Source organism: Ranitomeya variabilis, chromosome 4 (genome assembly GCF_051348905.1).
Source record: "Ranitomeya variabilis isolate aRanVar5 chromosome 4, aRanVar5.hap1, whole genome shotgun sequence".
In the NCBI taxonomy this organism is placed as follows: Eukaryota; Metazoa; Chordata; class Amphibia; order Anura; family Dendrobatidae; genus Ranitomeya; species Ranitomeya variabilis.
The window spans coordinates 679945373-679963686 of record NC_135235.1 but is presented as its reverse complement, the minus strand read 5'-3'; the positions used below and the strand labels follow the sequence as shown (position 1 = coordinate 679963686).

At 46.8% G+C, this 18314-nt stretch overlaps 2 protein-coding genes across 4 annotated transcripts in view; one reads left to right on the top strand and one right to left on the bottom strand.

Moving 5' to 3' along the window:
• The window catches only part of LOC143766334 (uncharacterized), a 617908-nt gene that overhangs the window by 404679 nt on the left and 194915 nt on the right, over positions 1-18314 (bottom strand).
• The window catches only part of LOC143766330 (uncharacterized), a 1024462-nt gene that overhangs the window by 962258 nt on the left and 43890 nt on the right, over positions 1-18314 (top strand). For 3 of the 4 annotated variants that reach the window (XM_077253918.1, XM_077253923.1, XM_077253922.1), the window contains 3 exons: positions 2423-2546; positions 2630-2727; positions 2927-3017. In XM_077253918.1, the coding sequence (XP_077110033.1) occupies positions 2423-2546; positions 2630-2727; positions 2927-3017 (313 nt within the window). Of the gene's footprint in view, positions 1-927; positions 1057-2159; positions 2340-2422; positions 2547-2629; positions 2728-2926; positions 3018-18314 lie in introns of all 4 variants that reach the window. The other variant, XM_077253921.1, reaches the window with a different exon arrangement.

The window sequence follows — 18314 nt, the reverse complement described above, 5'->3', positions numbered from 1 at the left end:
CTGGTTGTGAGGTTTATCTCATTTTCTCATCTTTATTTTTATATTTATTTTTTCTTTTATTGCTTTTGTATACTTATAATTGTTTACATTTTGTCATGTAACGCAGTTTACTGAAGAAGGTCTAATGTTTGACCGAAACGTTTAATTTGGACTGCTATCCAAGTAATAAAAACCCATTTCTAATAACCATCATCATTTACAAGTTGAGTGGCAAGTTATTTATTATACTATATGTTTACTGGTGTGGGAAACCTATCTTGTGCACCGACACGGCTGTGCCACGATATACTTCACTAGGGGACAAGGCTCAGGCACTGGCCGCACTAGGACCAAGGACAAGGTTCAGGAACTGGCCTCACCAGAATCAGGGACTTCGGATTAAGGACTGGTTGCACAAGGACCAGGGACTACGGGATCAGCACACTGGACACATCAGTACCAGGGGACCTCACAATTTCATTCAGAGACCCCCTCACTTACTAATAATTCACTGAAGTTCTAGACATTACCCTATTGGGAGGGTGCCTTTTAAACAAGATGCCTCCCATCTATTGGCTGGGAACCATTTTGCAGGTGTACTCTTACACTGAATGCCTCCCTGCTATTGGCTGGAGGCATTTTACTATGTGCAAAAGCTTCCCCCTTAAGAACACTGGAGTGCGCACTGGGAGGTGCGGTGCTCACACACAGGCCAGGAAGCAGGGAACACGCCGGGGACCACGCTGCGTGGCTGGGGCGGTGAATATGCCGGCGTCCCTGCATGGAGGGAGAGGGAAAACCATGAAGAGGTGCTTGTAATGGTGTTACAGTCTGAACTCTACATTTTAGGTTATTGCTCTCAACTATCATCACCAACCCAGTAATTTGTTTGTTTTTTTCCATAGTATTTTGTATGATTTTAAATGATCTCACCTCCTTTCCACTCAGGTTACTGATAACCTACTACAAAATCACAAAATCTGCCTTGATCCTCCAAGGATGGATATGGACAGAGACAAGATGGTGGAGAGGATATTACACCTCACCCTAGAGATCCTCTTCCGGCTTACTGGAGAGGTGAGAGATTCTGATGACGTGAAATTACATTGTACTGCAGGGGTCTGGATGAAACGAGTTGAGATCACGAAGCAGAAACAGCCAGAGGTTGATATAATGCTATTTATATACAACAGTAACTTTTAAACAATTAGTGTTCGTAGCTATTCAATTTTACAGTAGAGGGAATAACAACAGGTTTGGAATAAACAAGAAAGTCTTTCACTAGTTAACGTTAGTGTCCTTTTCACAAAGATTGTGTGCCCAGTCTTGGGATTCACCACGTGAGTTCTCACCCAAAGCTCTGGTTCCAGCAGGGGTCACCGCGTTTTCTCACTAGGCTGCAAGTCTCTTCCTGAAATAGTGTATTAAAGCCCGTTAAAACTCTAATGCACCAACTGGCCCCCTTCCAACCTGTACTCCTGATCCCAGTACCATTGATGATAGCTAGAAGTGACGACTCTGCTCACTCGCATCGTTCCTCCTAAATCGCAGGCGTGCCTCTCCTGTCGCAGTCTCCGCATGGGTCTTCCCGGCTTGACCATCGGTGGAAGTCTCTCAGGCTCAAAGTGGAAAGGACTGGGCGTCAGCTCTTGACAGGCATAGTCGGACCTCAGACTTGACCAGTGCTGTACGCAGTTTCTGGCTCTGATGAGTCTAAGGCATTTTTGGGGTTATCTTCTGGGGAATCCAGACCTTGCCAGACAGTGACCAACATCTGGGTGGCGTAGACTCCCTACGGAGGCCTGCCACGCTGGTCCCCGCGGTGTCTCTGGAGCATGTCTGCCCTGTTCCCTTCCCTGGTGCCAAGTATCCTCGTGGATGGGCTCACAGGGCTTTTATACCAGAGAAGTCTTTCCTGTTGGTCACCTGATCCAGTCAAGCACACAATGTCACTCCCCCTGCAAACCTTCCAGCATACTTTGGTTCCACTTGATTTTGGCTGGGCAGCAGATGGCAGCCTCTCCTCATCAGTGTCACCTCATGCAAGAGTTCTCCAGATATGTCATGGCTTCTTTTTACAACATAATTATCTATGGGAATAACAGATGGACAGAACTGGAGAGGGGAGGACTCTGGAAATGTCTGTAGTGAGATTTATTAATGTGTCTCTCCATAACCAGGATTACACAGTAGTGAAGAAGACCTCTAGTGAGCGCTGTCAGGACCCTGCGTCTGAGGGATGGGGAAGACCCCTGAGCCCAATCATGGGGCCTCCACAGCACCCCCTGGTACATGAGGACATCAATGACCAGAAGATCCTAGAACTGACCTACAAGATGATTGAGCTGCTGACTGGAGAGGTGACACTGCTGGGAATGGTGGGACATTATACAGTAACACTATGAAGGGATCGAGTGGATGATGATATTATTGTATGTGTCAGGTTCCTATAAGGTGTCAGGATGTCGCTGTCTATTTCTCCATGGAGGAGTGGGAGTATTTAGAAGGACACAAAGATCTGTACAAGGACGTCATGATGGAGGTTCCCCAGCCCCTCACAGCACCAGGTAATAGACAGGACTAAATACACACGGCCTATAATTATATGTATATAAAGAATGAATTCAGTCCCTGTTTGTGTTTCTTCCAGATCTATCCAGTAAGAGGACAACAACAGAGAGATGTCCCCGTCCTCTTCTTCCAGCAGACTGTAAACAAGAAGATCCCAGTGTTTCTAAGGATCATCAGGTAGATGGAGAGAAGGTGTCATGAGATCTCCCCTATGATGTGTAGACGGCTGTGAAGGTCTTGTGCTCAGTCCTTATTTTATCCACCAGTATTATATGTTTTACACTTGTGTAATGAGAACGGTGGAGATGGCAGGATTAGAGCTGATCATAGATGTGACTTCTCCATCTGTCTGTGACTTTTACAATATTTGTTTCAGGGTGAAGATCTGACCCATATTAATACTACAGAGACATATGTGAGGGGTGATGAGGGGTGTACAGAGGAGATTCCCACATGTGACTACCCAGGTGAGTAGTAACCACTAAATGCAATGTCACAGATTCTACTGTAAGTTGAATTTCTAGTGTCCGTACCGCTCCTGGAAGGACAGTCAAGTGAGAAGCCAAACCATTTTGAGGTCAACAAGAAATATGAAGGCAGATCAGGGTCAGGTAATAATCTACTCAAAACCGGGTAACAACTTAGTAATAACAGATTGTCTAATTTGACACTAATACAGTGAACTAAGTGACCCTGTGAATTTAGTAAAGCATCTCCACCAGCGCAACCATGGACTATGTTGCGAAGGCTGGTTAGAAAAGTGACAGTGTAGGAGCATGCCAGTACAAGACCATCACAGAGTAGTCATGGTTAGACACATATGACGTGACAGCATATGAAGTTCTTCTATGTACAAAGGTGTTTCTCTATACCTTCTGTATACAGTTGATTATTGATACCCTACTTTACGTGATGTGTAGTATGAGCTCCCTTGGAAAGAATGATCACGTATCTTGAGGCAGAAATGAGCAAATGTTTTTGAAATGACTATACTGCTAAGAATAAAGTTCATTTTCTCTCTTCTGCATTCCGCTGCGTGCAGGCACCAGGCATCATAATAACACTGTTAACCTGCAGATTTACCCCATATCTGCAGGTTAACATCATTATTTCTGGTGACAGGATCCCTATAACATAGCACAAAAATGTACCAATAAAAATGCTCACAACCCTGGCGTACAATGGGTTCAATAGCTAATCCTGGTATATGGTTACACATCCTTGTATGTGCTCCCCCATCCTGGTGTATTCCCCCCATCCTGATATATGCTCCCCCATCCTGGTATATGCTCCCCCATCCTGGTATATGCTCCCCCAGCCTGGTATATGACCCCTCAGCCTGGTATATGCTCCCTCAGCCTGGTATATGCTCCCCCAGCCTGGTATATGCTCCGTCAGCCTGGTATATGCTCCCCCATCTTGGTATATGCTCCCCCAGCCTGGTATATGATCCCCCAGCCTGGTATATGCTCCCCCAGCCTGGTATATGCTCCATCAGCCTGGTATATGCTCCCCCATCTTGGTATATGCTCCCCCAGCCTGGTATATGATCCCCCAGCCTGGTATATACTCTTCCAGTCTGGTATATGCTCCCCCATCCTGGTATTTGCTCCCCCAGCCTGGTATATGCTCCTCCAGCCTGGTATATGATCCCCCAGCCTGGTATATGCTCCCCAGCCTGGTATATGCTCCCCCAGCCTGGTATATGCTCCCCAGCCTGGTATATGCTTCTCCAGCTTTGTATATGCTCCCCCAGCCTGGTATATGCTCCTCCAGCCTGGTATATGCTCCTCCAGCCTGGTATATGCTCCCCCCAGCCTGGTGTATGCTCCCCCCAGCCTGGTATATGCTCCCCAGCCTGGTATATGCTCCCCCAGCCTGGTATATGATCCCCCAGCCTGAAATATGCTTCTCCAACCTGGTATATGCTCTCCCATCCTGGTATATGCTCCTCCAGGCTGGTATATACTCCCCCAGCCTGGTATATGCTCCGCCAGCCTGGAGTATGCTCCTCCAGGCTGGTATATGCTCCTCCAGGCTGGCATATGTTCCTCCAGGCTGGTATATGCTCCCCCAGCCTGGTATATGCTCCTCCAGCCTGGTATATGCTCCCCCAGCCTGGTATATGCTCCTCCAGCCTGGTATATGCTCTCCCAGCCTGGAATATGCTCCTCCAGCCTGGTATATGCTCCTCCAGCCTGGTATATGCTCTCCCAGCCTGGAATATGCTCCTCCAGCCTGGTATATGCTCTCCCAGCCTGGAATATGCTCCTCCAGCCTGGTATATGCTCCCCCAGCCTGGTATATGCTTCCCCAGCCTGGTATATGCTCCCCCAGCTTGGTATATGCTCTCCCAGCCTGGAATATGGTTTCCCAGCCTGGAATATGCTCCTCCAGTATGGTATATGCTCCCCCAGCCTGGTATATGCTCCTCCAGCCTGGTATATGCTCTCCCAGCCTGGAATATGGTTTCCCAGCCTGGAATATGCTCCTCCAGCCTGGTATATGCTCCCGCAGCCTGGTATATGCTCTACCAGCCTGGAATATGCTCCTCCAGCCTGGTATATGCTTCCCCAGCCAGGTATATGCTCCCCCAGCCTGGAATATGCTCCTCCAGTATGGTATATGCTCATCCAGGCTGGTATATGCTCCCCCAGCCTGGTATATGCTCCCCCAGCCTGGTATATGACCCCTCAGCCTGGTATATGCTCCCTCAGCCTGGTATATGCTCCCCCAGCCTGGTATATGCTCCGTCAGCCTGGTATATGCTCCCCCATATTGGTATATGCTCCCCCAGCCTGGTATATGATCCCCCAGCCTGGTATATACTCTTCCAGTCTGGTATATGCTCCTCCAGTATGGTATATGCTCCCCCATCCTGGTATTTGCTCCCCCAGCCTGGTATATGCTCCTCCAGCCTGGTATATGATCCCCCAGCCTGGTATATGCTCCCCAGCCTGGTATGTGCTCCCCCAGCCTGGTATATGCTCCCCAGCCTGGTATATGCTTCTCCAGCTTTGTATATGCTCCCCCAGCCTGGTATATGCCCCTCCAGCCTGGTATATGCTCCCCCAGCCTGGTATATGCTCCCCCCAGCCTGGTGTATGCTCCCCCCAGCCTGGTATATGCTCCCCAGCCTGGTATATGCTTCCCCAGCCTGGTATAAGATCCCCCAGCCTGGAATATGCTTCTCCAGCCTGGTATATGCTCTCGCATACTGGTATATGATGCTCCTCCAGGCTGGTATATGCTCCCCCAGCCTGGTATATGCTCCGCCAGCCTGGAATATGCTCCTCCAGGCTGGTATATGCTCCTCCAGGCTGGCATATGCTCCTCCAGGCTGGTATATGCTCCCCCAGCCTGGTATATGCTCCCCCAGCCTGTTATATGCTCCCCCAGCCTGGAATATGCTCCCCCAGTCTTGTATATGCTCCTCCAGTCTGGTATATGCTCCTCCAGTATGGTATATGCTCCCCCAGCCTGGTATATGCTCCCCCAGCCTGGTATATGCTCCTCCAGCCTGGTATATCCTCTCCCAGCCTGGAATATGCTCCTCCAGCCTGGTATATGCTCCCGCAGCCTGGTATATGCTCTCCCAGCCTGGAATATGCTCCTCCAGCCTGGTATATGCTCCCCCAGCCAGGTATATGCTTCCCCAGCCTGGTATATGCTCCCCCAGCTTGGTATATGCTCCCCCAGCCTTGTATATGCTCCTCCAGTCTGGTATATGCTCCTCCAGTATGGTATATGCTCCTCCAGCCTGGTATATGCTCCTCCAGCCTGGTATATGCTCTCCCAGCCTGGAATATGCTCCTCCAGCCTGGTATATGCTCCCGCAGCCTGGTATATGCTCTCCCAGCCTGGAATATGCTCCTCCAGCCTGGTATATGCTTCCCCAGCCAGGTATATGCTCCCCCAGCCTGGAATATGCTCCTCCAGTATGGTATATGCTCCTCCAGGCTGGTATATGCTCCCCCAGCCTGGTATATGCTCCCCCAGCCTGGTATATGCTCCCCCAGCTTGGTATATGCTCCCCCCAGCCTGGTATATGCTCCCCCAGCCTGGTATATGCTCCCCCAGCCTGGTATATGATCCTCCAGCCTGGTATATGCTCCCCCAGCCTGGTATATGCTCCCCCAGCCTGGAATATGCTCCCCCAGCTTGGTATATGCTCCCCCAGCCTGGTATATGCTCCCCCATCCTGGTATATGCTCCCCCAGCCTGGTATATGCTCCCCCAGCTTGGTATATGCTCCCCCAGCCTGGTATATGCTCCCCCAGCCTGGTATATGCTCCCCCCAGCCTGGTATATGCTCCCCCAGCCTGGTATATGATCCTCCAGCCTGGTATATTCGCCCCCAGCCTGGTATATGCTCCCCCAGCCTGGAATATGCTCCCCCAGCCTGGTATATGCTCCCCCAGCCTGGTATATGCTCCCCCAGCCTGGTATATGCTCCCCCAGCTTGGTATATGCTCCCCCAGCCTGGTATATGCTCCCCCAGCCTGGTATATGCTACCCCAGCTTGGTATATGCTCCCCCCAGCCTGGTATATGCTCCCCCAGCCTGGTATATGCTCCCCCATCCTGGTATATGCTCCCCCATCCTGGTATATGCTCCCCCATCCTGGTATATGCTCCCCCAGCCTGGTATATGCTCCCCCAGCCTGGTATATGCTCCCCCAGCCTGGTATATGCTCCCCCAGCCTGGTATATGCTCCCCCAGCCTGGAATATGCTCCTCCAGCCTGGTATATGCTCCCCCAGCCTGATATATGCTTCCCCAGCCTGGTATATGCTCCCCCAGCCTGGAATATGCTCCCTTAGCCTGGTATATGCTCCCCCAGCCTGATATATGCTCCCCCAGCCTGGTATATGCTCCCCCATCCTGGTATATGCTCCCCCAGCCTGGTATATGCTCCCCCAGCCTGGTATATGCTCCCCCAGCCTGGTATATGCTCCCCCAGCCTGGAATATGCTCCTCCAGCTTGGTATATGATCCTCCAGCCTGGTATATGCTCCCCCAGCCTGGAATATGCTCCCCCAGCCTGGTATATGCTCCCCCAGCCTGATATATGCTTCCCCAGCCTGGTATATGCTTCCCCAGCCAGGTATATGCTCCCCCAGCCTGGAATATGCTCCTCCAGTATGGTATATGCTCCTCCAGGCTGGTATATGCTCCCCCAGCCTGGTATATGCTCCCCCAGCCTGGTATATGCTCCCTCAGCCTGGTATATGCTCCCCCAGCTTGGTATATGCTCCCCCCAGCCTGGTATATGCTCCCCCAGCCTGGAATATGCTCCCCCAGCCTGGTATATGCTCCCCCAGCCTGGTATATGCTCCCCCAGCTTGGTATATGCTCCCCCAGCCTGGAATATGCTCCCTTAGCCTGGTATATGCTCCCCCAGCCTGGTATATGCTCCCCCAGCCTGGTATATGCTCCCCCAGCTTGGTATATGCTCCCCCAGCCTGGTATTTGCTCCCCCAGCCTTGTATATGCTCCTCCAGTCTGGTATATGCTCCCCCAGCCTGGTATATGCTCCCCCAGCCTGGTATATGCTCCCCCATCCTGGTATATGCTCCCCCAGCCTGATATATGCTCCCCCAGCCTGGTATATGCTCCCCCAGCCTGGTATTTGCTCCCCCAGCCTGGTATATGCTCCTCCAGTCTGGTATATGCTCCCCCAGTCTGGTATATGCTCCTCCAGTCAGGTATATGCTCTCCAGCCTGGTACACAGTATGCTCCCCTAGCCCCGTATATGCTTACCCATCCTGTAATATGCCCCCCAGCCTGGTATATGCTCCCCTATCCTATCCTGGTATATGCTCCCCTATCCTATCCTGGTATATGCTCCTCCATCCTGGTATATGCTCCTCCATCCTTTTATATGCTCCCCCATCCTGCATGTGCTGCTCTTGTTCCATACATACATACATACAAAAAAAACAGTAAACCTTCCCCCCTTCCCCTGCTACATGTTGTCTGAGTTAAATATTTACATTTTGTTGAAGACATTGTGTGCAAATTTTTCTTCAATAAAATAGTGCCAGATATCGCGCCATTTGCAGATGCTGACTCCAGCCCAACACTTCTCCTCCAGCCTTGCTGGAGCTTGCGGTATGTCCTCACATACTTGGTCAGCACCTACGCATACCGCAATCTCCGGTGCCAAACTCCGCCTCCATCCTCGTCCTCCTCCCTGTCACCTCTATTAATGCTGGATGCATCCTTCTGACTCTGGCTACACTTAACAGGCGCGGTCTATGCCGGCTTTGGACAGAAGGACGCATTCAAAACTACATTATAGATGCAGTCATGGCCAAAAGCAAATTTTGGCAAAGTGCCAACAATTTTGTCTTCGAGATATCTGTGTCCATGTGTTTCATATGTGTGGTGACCATGTGCCGCATCTGTATAACATGTACCGGCGCCTGGGAATTAGCGGTACTGTTTGCGCTAATCCCCGGCACCGGGTGTTAAAGACAGCTCATATCATTGTCCTCTGCTCTGCCTGTGATCAGCAGGAGCAGGGGACAATATTGAGAGTTTTATTCAGCCCCAGCTGTCTACATAGAGTGGAAAATGAAGAATAAAATAAAAAATCACATTATAGTCCCATTAAGGGTTCATACTCATCTGCGAAGGAAATGGATGAGTGCAATCCGATAAAAAATCATACCGCACTCTGATCATTGTTATTCTATGAGCATGCTGCGACTGTCCTTGTATCTCGGACAACACTCATCAATGCAAGTTAATGGCTGCAAGAAAAAAGTACTATGCGAGTGCAGTCCTATTTTTACACACGCATGTCCTTTGAAAAGCCAGTAATTCATCTGCCGCGTACATTAAAATCACAGCGTGACCCAACAGAATAGAATATCTATGTATATACTGTAATTGTCTAAGGGTCTGTTTGTCTGTAACCGAAATCCCGCGTCGCTGATTGGTCGTGCCCGGCCGGCCTCGACCAATCAGCGTTCATAAATAAACTACATGCATATACTAGAACGAGAATAACATGAAGGACAGTCTGTGAGGGAGAGAATAACATGGAGAACAGTCTGTGAGGGAGAGAATAACATGGAGGACAGTCTGTGAGAGAGAGAATAACATTGAGGACAGTCTGTGAGGGAGAGAATAACATGGAGGACAGTCTGTGAGGGAGAGAATAACATGGAAGACAGTGTGTGAGGGAGAGAATAACATGGAGGACAGTCTGTGAGGGAGAGAATAACATGGAGGACAGTGTGTGAGGGAGAAAATAACATGGAGGACAGTCTGTGAGGGAAAGAATAACATGGAGGACAGTCTGTGAGGGAGAAAATAACATGGAGGACAGTCTGTGAGAGAGAGAATAACATTGAGGACAGTCTGTGAGGGAGAGAATAACATGGAGGACAGTGTGTGAGGGAGAAAATAACATGGAGGACTGTCTGTGAGGGAAAGAATAACATGGAGGACAGTCTGTGAGGGAGAGAATAACATGGAGGACAGTCTGTGAGGGAGAGAATAACATGGAGGACAGTGTGTGAGGGAGAAAATAACATGGAAGACAGTCTGTGAGAGAGAGAATAACATTGAGGACAGTCTGTGAGGGAGAGAATAACATGGAGGACAGTGTGTGAGGGAGAAAATAACATGGAGGACAGTCTGTGAGGGAAAGAATAACATGGAGGACAGTCTGTGAGGGAGAGAATAACATGGAGGACAGTCTGTGAGGGAGAGAATAACATGGAGGACAGTCTGTGAGGGAGAGAATAACATGGAGGACAGTCTGAGGGAGAGAATAACATGGAGGACAGTGTGTGAGGGAGAGAATAACATGAAGGACAGTCTGTGAGGGAGAGAATAACATGGAGGACAGTGTGTGAGGGAGAGAATAACGTGAAGGACAGTCTCTGAGGGAGAGAATAACATGGAAGACAGTCTGTGAGGGAGAAAATAACATGGAGGACAGTGTGTGAGGGAGAGAATAACATGGAGGACAGTCTGTGAGGGAGAGAACAACATGGAGGACAGTGTGTAAGGGAGAGAATTTCCCAGTTTTTAAGTTTATCATATCTATATATATAATTGTCTAAGGGTTTTTCTGTCTGTCTGTCCTGGAAATCCCGCGTCTCTGATTGCGACGGGCACAGCATGGCGATGATGATGTCATAAAGGTTGCCTCGACCAATCAGCGACGGGCACAGTCTGCCGCGAATTCGCCTCGACCAATTGTCATAAAGGTTGCCTCGACCAATCAGCGACGGGCACAGTCTGCCGCGAATTCGCCTCGACCAATCAGCGACGGGCACAGTATCGACGTAGATGTCATAATGGTTGCCATGGCGACGATGATGTCATAAAGGTTGCCGCAACCAATCAGCGACGGGCACAGTCTGCCGCGAATTCGCCTCGACCAATTGTCATAAAGGTTGCCTCGACCAATCAGCGACGGGCACAGTCTGCCGCGAATTCGCCTCGACCAATCAGCGACGGGCACAGTATCGACGTAGATGTCATAATGGTTGCCATGGCGACGATGATGTCATAAAGGTTGCCTCGACCAATCAGCGACGGGCACAGTCTGCCGCGAATTCGCCTCGACCAATTGTCATAAAGGTTGCCTCGACCAATCAGCGACGGGCACAGTCTGCCGTGAATTCGCCTCGACCAATCAGCGACGGGCACAGTATCGACGTAGATGTCATAATGGTTGCCATGGCGACGATGATGTCATAAAGGTTGCCGCAACCAATCAGCGACGGGCACAGTCTGCCGCGAATTCTGGAATCATCATTGTCCATATACTACGGGGACATGCATATTCTAGAATACCCGATGCGTTAGAATCGTGCCACAATCTAGTGGTAAAATAAATGGTGTCTTTGAAAACTATATGTCATCCTGTAGAAAACAAGCTGTCATACAGCGATAGATGACTAATAAAGTTTTGACTTTTAAAATAAAGACAGGAGAAAAACAATGGCAGTGTATCCAATGGGTTAAAACATAAATGTAAGCACCAATGTTTATATGAATACTAGATGGTGGCCCGATTCTAATGCATCAGGTATCTACTATATAATCGTCTAATTCTGTCTGTTTGTCTGTAACGGAAATCCCGCGTTGCTGATTGGTCACGCCAGCTGCCCGCAACCAATCAGCGACAGGCGCAGTCCGGCTGCAAATTGGCGCGGGATTTGAACCACGCTTTGCTAAGTGGTCGCGCCCGGCTAATCAGCGATGTTGGCGCGGGATTTAAACACTGCTTTACTGATAATGTATATATTTTACCTGGAAAATCCTGTGTATTCATTGCATTATTCTTAAATCTTCATAAATAAACTACATACATATTCTAGAATACCCAATGCGTTAGAATCGGGCCACCATCTAGTATAGATATAAAGATGTCAGTCAGATATAGAATTAGTACAGTGTGTGTGCAGCTTAGGCCTCTTTCACACTTCCATCTTTCTTTTTCCGTCACAATGCGTCGTTTTGTGAACAAAACGGATCCAGCAAATGGTGCTGCTGGATCCGATTTTTTTCTCATAGACTTGTATTAGCGACGGATTGTGACGGATGGCCATCCGTTTCCTTCGTCGTGCGCTGGATCCGTCGTAAAATTGCTGTCCGTCGGGCAGAGACAGCGCACATAGAAACGTTTTTTATGTACGTCGGAAAATAGCTCAGCGACAGATCCTGCGCTGTCCGTCGTTGGCTATAATGGAATCGCTGACTGTCAAAAGCAGGAATCCAGCGACGGATGCCATCTTTTGAAACTGAGCATGCGCGGAAGAATTTTCCAGTCAGGGAAATTCTCTCTCCCTCTCTCTCTTTTTACTATTGATGCTGCCTATGCAGCATCAATAGTAAAAAGATATAATGGTAAAAATAATAAAAAAAAAAAAAAAATTGGGATATTTTTACCTTTCGGCGGCCCCCGCAGCCTTCCCGATGATCGCGATGTTCCCGGCAGCTCCCGTTCCCATGGGTTGTGTTGTGTATGCGTTTTTGCAGTGAAAAAAACGTGGCAAAGACGCATACACAACGTGTGCACATAGCCTTAATTCTGGCAACAACTGCCTCGATGGATCCGTCAAAAAAACGGCTCCAGTGCATCCGTTTTTTACAATCTGTACAGGATCTGTCTTTTCAACATTTTGACGGATTGTGACTGATTGTAAAAAACGGAAGTGTGAAAGAGGCCTTACGCTACATGTATTTTATTATTTACTAAATTATTTTCTGAAAAAAACTGGAGTTGGGTCCCCCAACAATTTCTTAACCAGCATACTGTAGAGAAAGCAGACAGCTGGGGGTAGATGTTTATAGCCTGGGAAGTGGGTAATACCCGTGGAGCTTCACAGGGTATTAATATCCGCTCACAGCTGTATATTTAGCCTCTCCTGGCTATTACAATGGGGCCTCCTAAAAAAAATGACGTAACGTCCCCCTATAATTAATACAGCAAAGGCTTGGCAGACAGCTGCGGGCTGATATTGATAGCCTACAAAGGGACCATGGACATTGGCCCCATTCCACACTAAAAACATCAGCTATCGGCAGCCCCAGAAATGGCGCATATATAAGATGCACCAATTCTGGCACTTATCCTCACTCTTCCCATTTACCCTGGTGCGGTGGCAAGTTGGGTGATAGTTGGGGGGATTGATGTCACCTTTGTATTGTCAGGTGACATCAAGCCCAGAGGTTAGCAACTTAGAGGCATCTTTAAGACCTCCCCAATACTAACCCCATAGTCAAATTTGTATAAAAAACAAACAAACAGAATAAAGTCTTTAATTTAAGGAATGACAGACTCCTTTAATGAATCTAAATTAAACCATATTCACATTATCTCCCAGTCCACTGAAGCCAATGTCTCCTGTAACAGAATTAAAATAAACAATAATATTCCTCACCTGTCCACCGAGAAGATAATAATCCATATGACCCATGACGGGTCTAGCTCTGTTACATCTAGATGGCAGGCTGCATTGTTGCATGATGCTACTATACAGCCTGCCATCCAGCATAGACACTGAGCTGTGCGTGCTTGCTTAGCTCATTGTTTCACGGTGAACTCTCTTCACCTCACTGACTTCACAACGAGTGTGAGAAAGATCTCATGCTTACAATGCCGTCAGAAAGGTCCTGCGAGTTCACAACCAATGAACTCAGTTCAACTCAATAATGTCAGCGCGATTGCCGTGGGAAGAGTTCTAACGGTGCCCACACACTCACATTAGTGAGTTGAACTGAGTTCATAGGGTATGAAGTCCCATGACCTTTCAGACAGCACCGCGAGCTTGTTCTGATGTCAGGGAGGTGAAAGGAGTTTACTGTGAAGCATTGAGCTGAGCAAGCACGCACAGCTCAGTGTCTCCGCTGGATGGCATGCTGTACAATCGCATCATGCAACAATGCAGTCTGGATGTAGCAGAGCTAGACACATCACAGGACAAATGGATTATTATCTTCTTGGTGGACAGGTGAAGAATATGGTTGTTTATTATTTTAATTCTGTTACAGGGTACATTGGCTTGAGCGGACTGGGCGAAGACGTGAGTATTGTTTAATTTAGGTTCGTTAAAGGAGTCTGTGTTATTCTTTCAATTAAAGGACTTTATTCTGGGTGTGTGTGATTTTTTTATACAATTTGTCTATGGGGTTAGTAATGGGGATGTCTAATAGACACCTCCCCATTACTAACCTCTGGGCTTGATGTCACCTGACAATACAAAGGTTTTTTTTTTAATGCAATTTGACTATGGGGTTTAGTAATGGGGATGTCTTATAGACGCCTCTCCATTACTCCATTACTAACCTCTGGGCTTGATGTTACCTGACAATACAAGGGTTCCATCAACCCACCCACCATCAACCCACTTGCCACTGCACCAGGGCAAGTGAGAAGGGCGAGGTTAAGTGCCAGATTTGGCACATCCTGTGGATGAGCCTTTTCTGGGGTGGCTGAAAGCTGATCTTTTTTGTCTAGGATGGGGCCAATATACAGGCTATTAATATCAGCCCGCCGCTGTCAACCTAGCCTTTGCTGGTTATTAACCCCTTTCCGAATTTGGGCGTACATTTACGCTGATGTCAGACTCCCACCCTTTGATGTGGGCTCCGTTTTTCAGCCCATATCTTTCCCCGGACTTGACAGCTAGTTTGAACATCTGACATGTGCCTGGAATAGCTGTGGGTGGAATCGCGATCCACCCGTGGCTATTAACCCGTTAAATGCCGCTGTCAAACTCTGACAACGTCGTTTAGCAAGCACTTCAGGTTATCGCACTGGAAATCGACCCACAGTTGACCCACGTCACATGATCACGGGTCACCGGTGGGTTGGCATGACAACTGGAGGTCTCCCGGAAACCTCTGTGGTTGTCACTGCCTCCTTGCTGTGAGCGCCACCCAGTGTTCGGCGCTCATAGCAAGTGAGTAATTCTACTTCATAGAGACAAACTGATCATCGCCTCTATGTAGCAGAGCCGATCGGGCTATGGCAGCATCTAGTCTCCCATGGAGGCTATTGAAGCATGCCAAAAGTGAAAAAACTGTTGTTAACAATATATATATATATATATATATATATATATATATATATATATATATATATATATATATATATATATATATATATATATATATATATATATATATATATATACTGTATATATATATATACTAGATTGTGGCCCGATTCTAACGCATCGGGTATTCTAGAATATGCATGTTCCCGTAGTATATGGACAATGATGATTCCAGAATTCGCGGCAGACTGTGCCCGTCGCTGATTGGTCGAGGCAACCTTTATGACATCAACGTCGCCATGGCAACCATTATGACATCTACGTCGATACTGTGCCCGTCGCTGATTGGTCGAGGCGAATTTGCGTCAGACTGTGCCCGTCGCTGATTGGTCGAGGCAACCTTTATGACATCATCGTCGCCATGCTGTGCCCGTCGCTGATTGGTCGAGGCCTGGCGGCCTCGACCAATCAGAGACGCGGGATTTCCAGGACAGACAGACAGACAGACAGAAAAACCCTTAGACAATTATATATATAGATATATATAATTTCAAATCACCTCCCTTTCACCCCATTCAAAATAAAACAATTAAAAAAATACACGCACTTGCTATCGCCACGTTCATAATTGTGCAATCTGTCAATAAAAAAATGGAGTAACCTGATCGTTAAATGATGTAACGAGAAAAAAGTCAAAACGCCAGAATTACGTTTTTTGGTCACCACGACATTGAATTAAAATGCAATAACAGCCAATCAAAAGATCGTATATGCACCAAAATGGTATCATTAAAAACGTCAACTCAGCAGGCAAAAGATAAGTCCTCGCCCAACCCGAGATCATGAAAAATGGAGACGCTACAGATAACAGAACATGGTGCAATTTTTTTTAACAAAGTTTGACATTTTTTTTCACCACTTAGATAAAAAAGAACCTAGACATCTTTGGTGTATATGAACTCGTAATGACCTGGAGAATCATAATGGCAGGTGATTTTTAGCAATTTGTGAACCTAGTAAAAAAGCCAAATAAAAAACAAGTGTGGGATTGCACTGTTTTTGCAGTTTCACCGCACTTGGAATTTTTTTCCTGTTTTCTAGTATACGACATGGTAAAACCAATGGTGTCTCAAAAGAAAATTCGTCCCGCAAAAAACAAGCCCTCACAAGACCTTATTGACAGAAAAATAAAAAAGTTATGGCTCTGGGAAGAAGGGGAGCGAAAAGCCAAAACGCAAAAATGAAAATGGCTCCGGGGGATAAGGGGTTAATTATAGGGTGACCCTACGTCATTTTTTGTAGGGGTCTCCCATTATTATAACCAGTAAAGGCTAAGTTTACAACTGAGAGCTGATATTAATTGCCTGGGAAGTTCTATGAGTATTACCCCCTTCCCAGGCTATAAACATCAGCTTTCTTTCTTCTGGTTATGAAAATGAAGCCAATGCAATTTTTTCAGAAAAATAATGATTTCATTAACCCCTTTACCCCAAAAGTGGTTTGCACGTTAATGACCGGGCCAATTTTTACAATTCTGACAACTGTCCCTTTATGAGGTTATAACTCTGGAACGCTTCAATGGATCTTGATAATTCTGACACTGTTTTCTCGTGACATATTGTACCTAATGATAGTGGTAAAATTTCTTTGATATTATCGGCATTTATTTGTGAAAAAAATGGAAATTTGGCAAAAATGTTGGAAATTTCACAGTTTTCCAACTTTGAATTTTTATGCCCTTAAATCACAGAGATATGTCACACATAATACTTAATAAGTAACATTTCCCATATGTCTATTTTACATCAGCACAATTTTGGAACCAAAATTTTATTAGGGAGTTGTAAGGGTTAAAAGTTGACCAGCAATTTCTCATTTTTACAACATCATTTTTTTTAGGGACCACATCACATTTGAAGTCATTTTGAGAGGTCTATATGATAGAAAATAATCAAGTGTGACACCATTCTGAAAACTGCACCCCTCAAGGTGCTCAAAACCACATTCAAGAAGTTTATTAATCCTCCGGGTGTTTCACAGGAATTTTTGGAATGTTTAAAAAAAACCAAAACAAACATTTAACTTTTTTTCACAAAAAATTTACTTCAGCTCCAATTTGTTTTATTTTCCCAAGGGTAACAGGAGAAAATGGACCCCAAAAGTTGTTGTACAATTAGTCCTGAGTACGCTAATACCCCATATGTGGGGCTAAACCACTGTTTGGGCGCATGGCAGAGGTCGGAAGGGAAGGAGCGTCGTTTGACTTTTCAATGCAAAATTGACTGGAATTAAGATAGGACACCATGTTTCGTTTGGAGAGCCCCTGATGTGCCTAAACATTGAAACCCCTCACAAGTGACACCATTTTGGAAAGTAGACCTCCTAAAGAACTTATCTAGATGTGTGGTGAGCCCTTTGACCCACCAAGTGCTTCACAGAAGTTTATAATGCAGAGCCGTAAAAATAAAAAATCATATTTTTTCACAAAAATGATTATTTCGCCCCCAATTTTTTATTTTCCCAAGGGAAAGAGAAGAAATTAGGCCCCAAAAGTTGTTGTGCAATTTGTCCTGAGTACGCCGATACCCCATATGTGGGAGTAAACCACTGTTTGGGTTCATGGCAGAGCTCGGAAGGGAAAGAGCGCCGTTTGACTTTTCAATGCAAAATTGACTGGAATTGAGATGGGACGCCATGTTGCGTATGGAGAGCCTCTGATGTGCATAAACATTGAAACCCCCCACAAGTGACACCATTTTAGAGAGTAGACCCCCTAAGGATCTTATCTAGATGTGTGGTGAGCACTTTGACCCACCAAGTGCTTCACAGAAGTTTACAATGCAGAGCCGTAAAAATAAAAAATCATATTTTTTCACAAAAATGATCTTTTCGCCCCCAATTTTTTATTTTCTCCAGGGAAAGAGAAGAAATTAGACACCAAAAGTTGTTGTGCAATTTGTCCTGAGTACGCTGATACCTGATATGTGGGGGTAAACCACTGTTTGGGCGCATGGCTGAGCTCGGAAGGGAAGGAGCGGCATTTGACTTTTCAATGCAAAATTAACTGGAATTGAGATGGGACACCATGCTGCGTTTGGAGAGCCCCTAATGTGCCTAAACATTGAAAGCCCCCACAAGTGACACCATTTTGGAAAGTAGACCCCATAAGGAATTTATCTAGATGTGTTGTGAGAGCTTTGAACCCCCAAGTGTTTCACTACAGTTTATAACGCA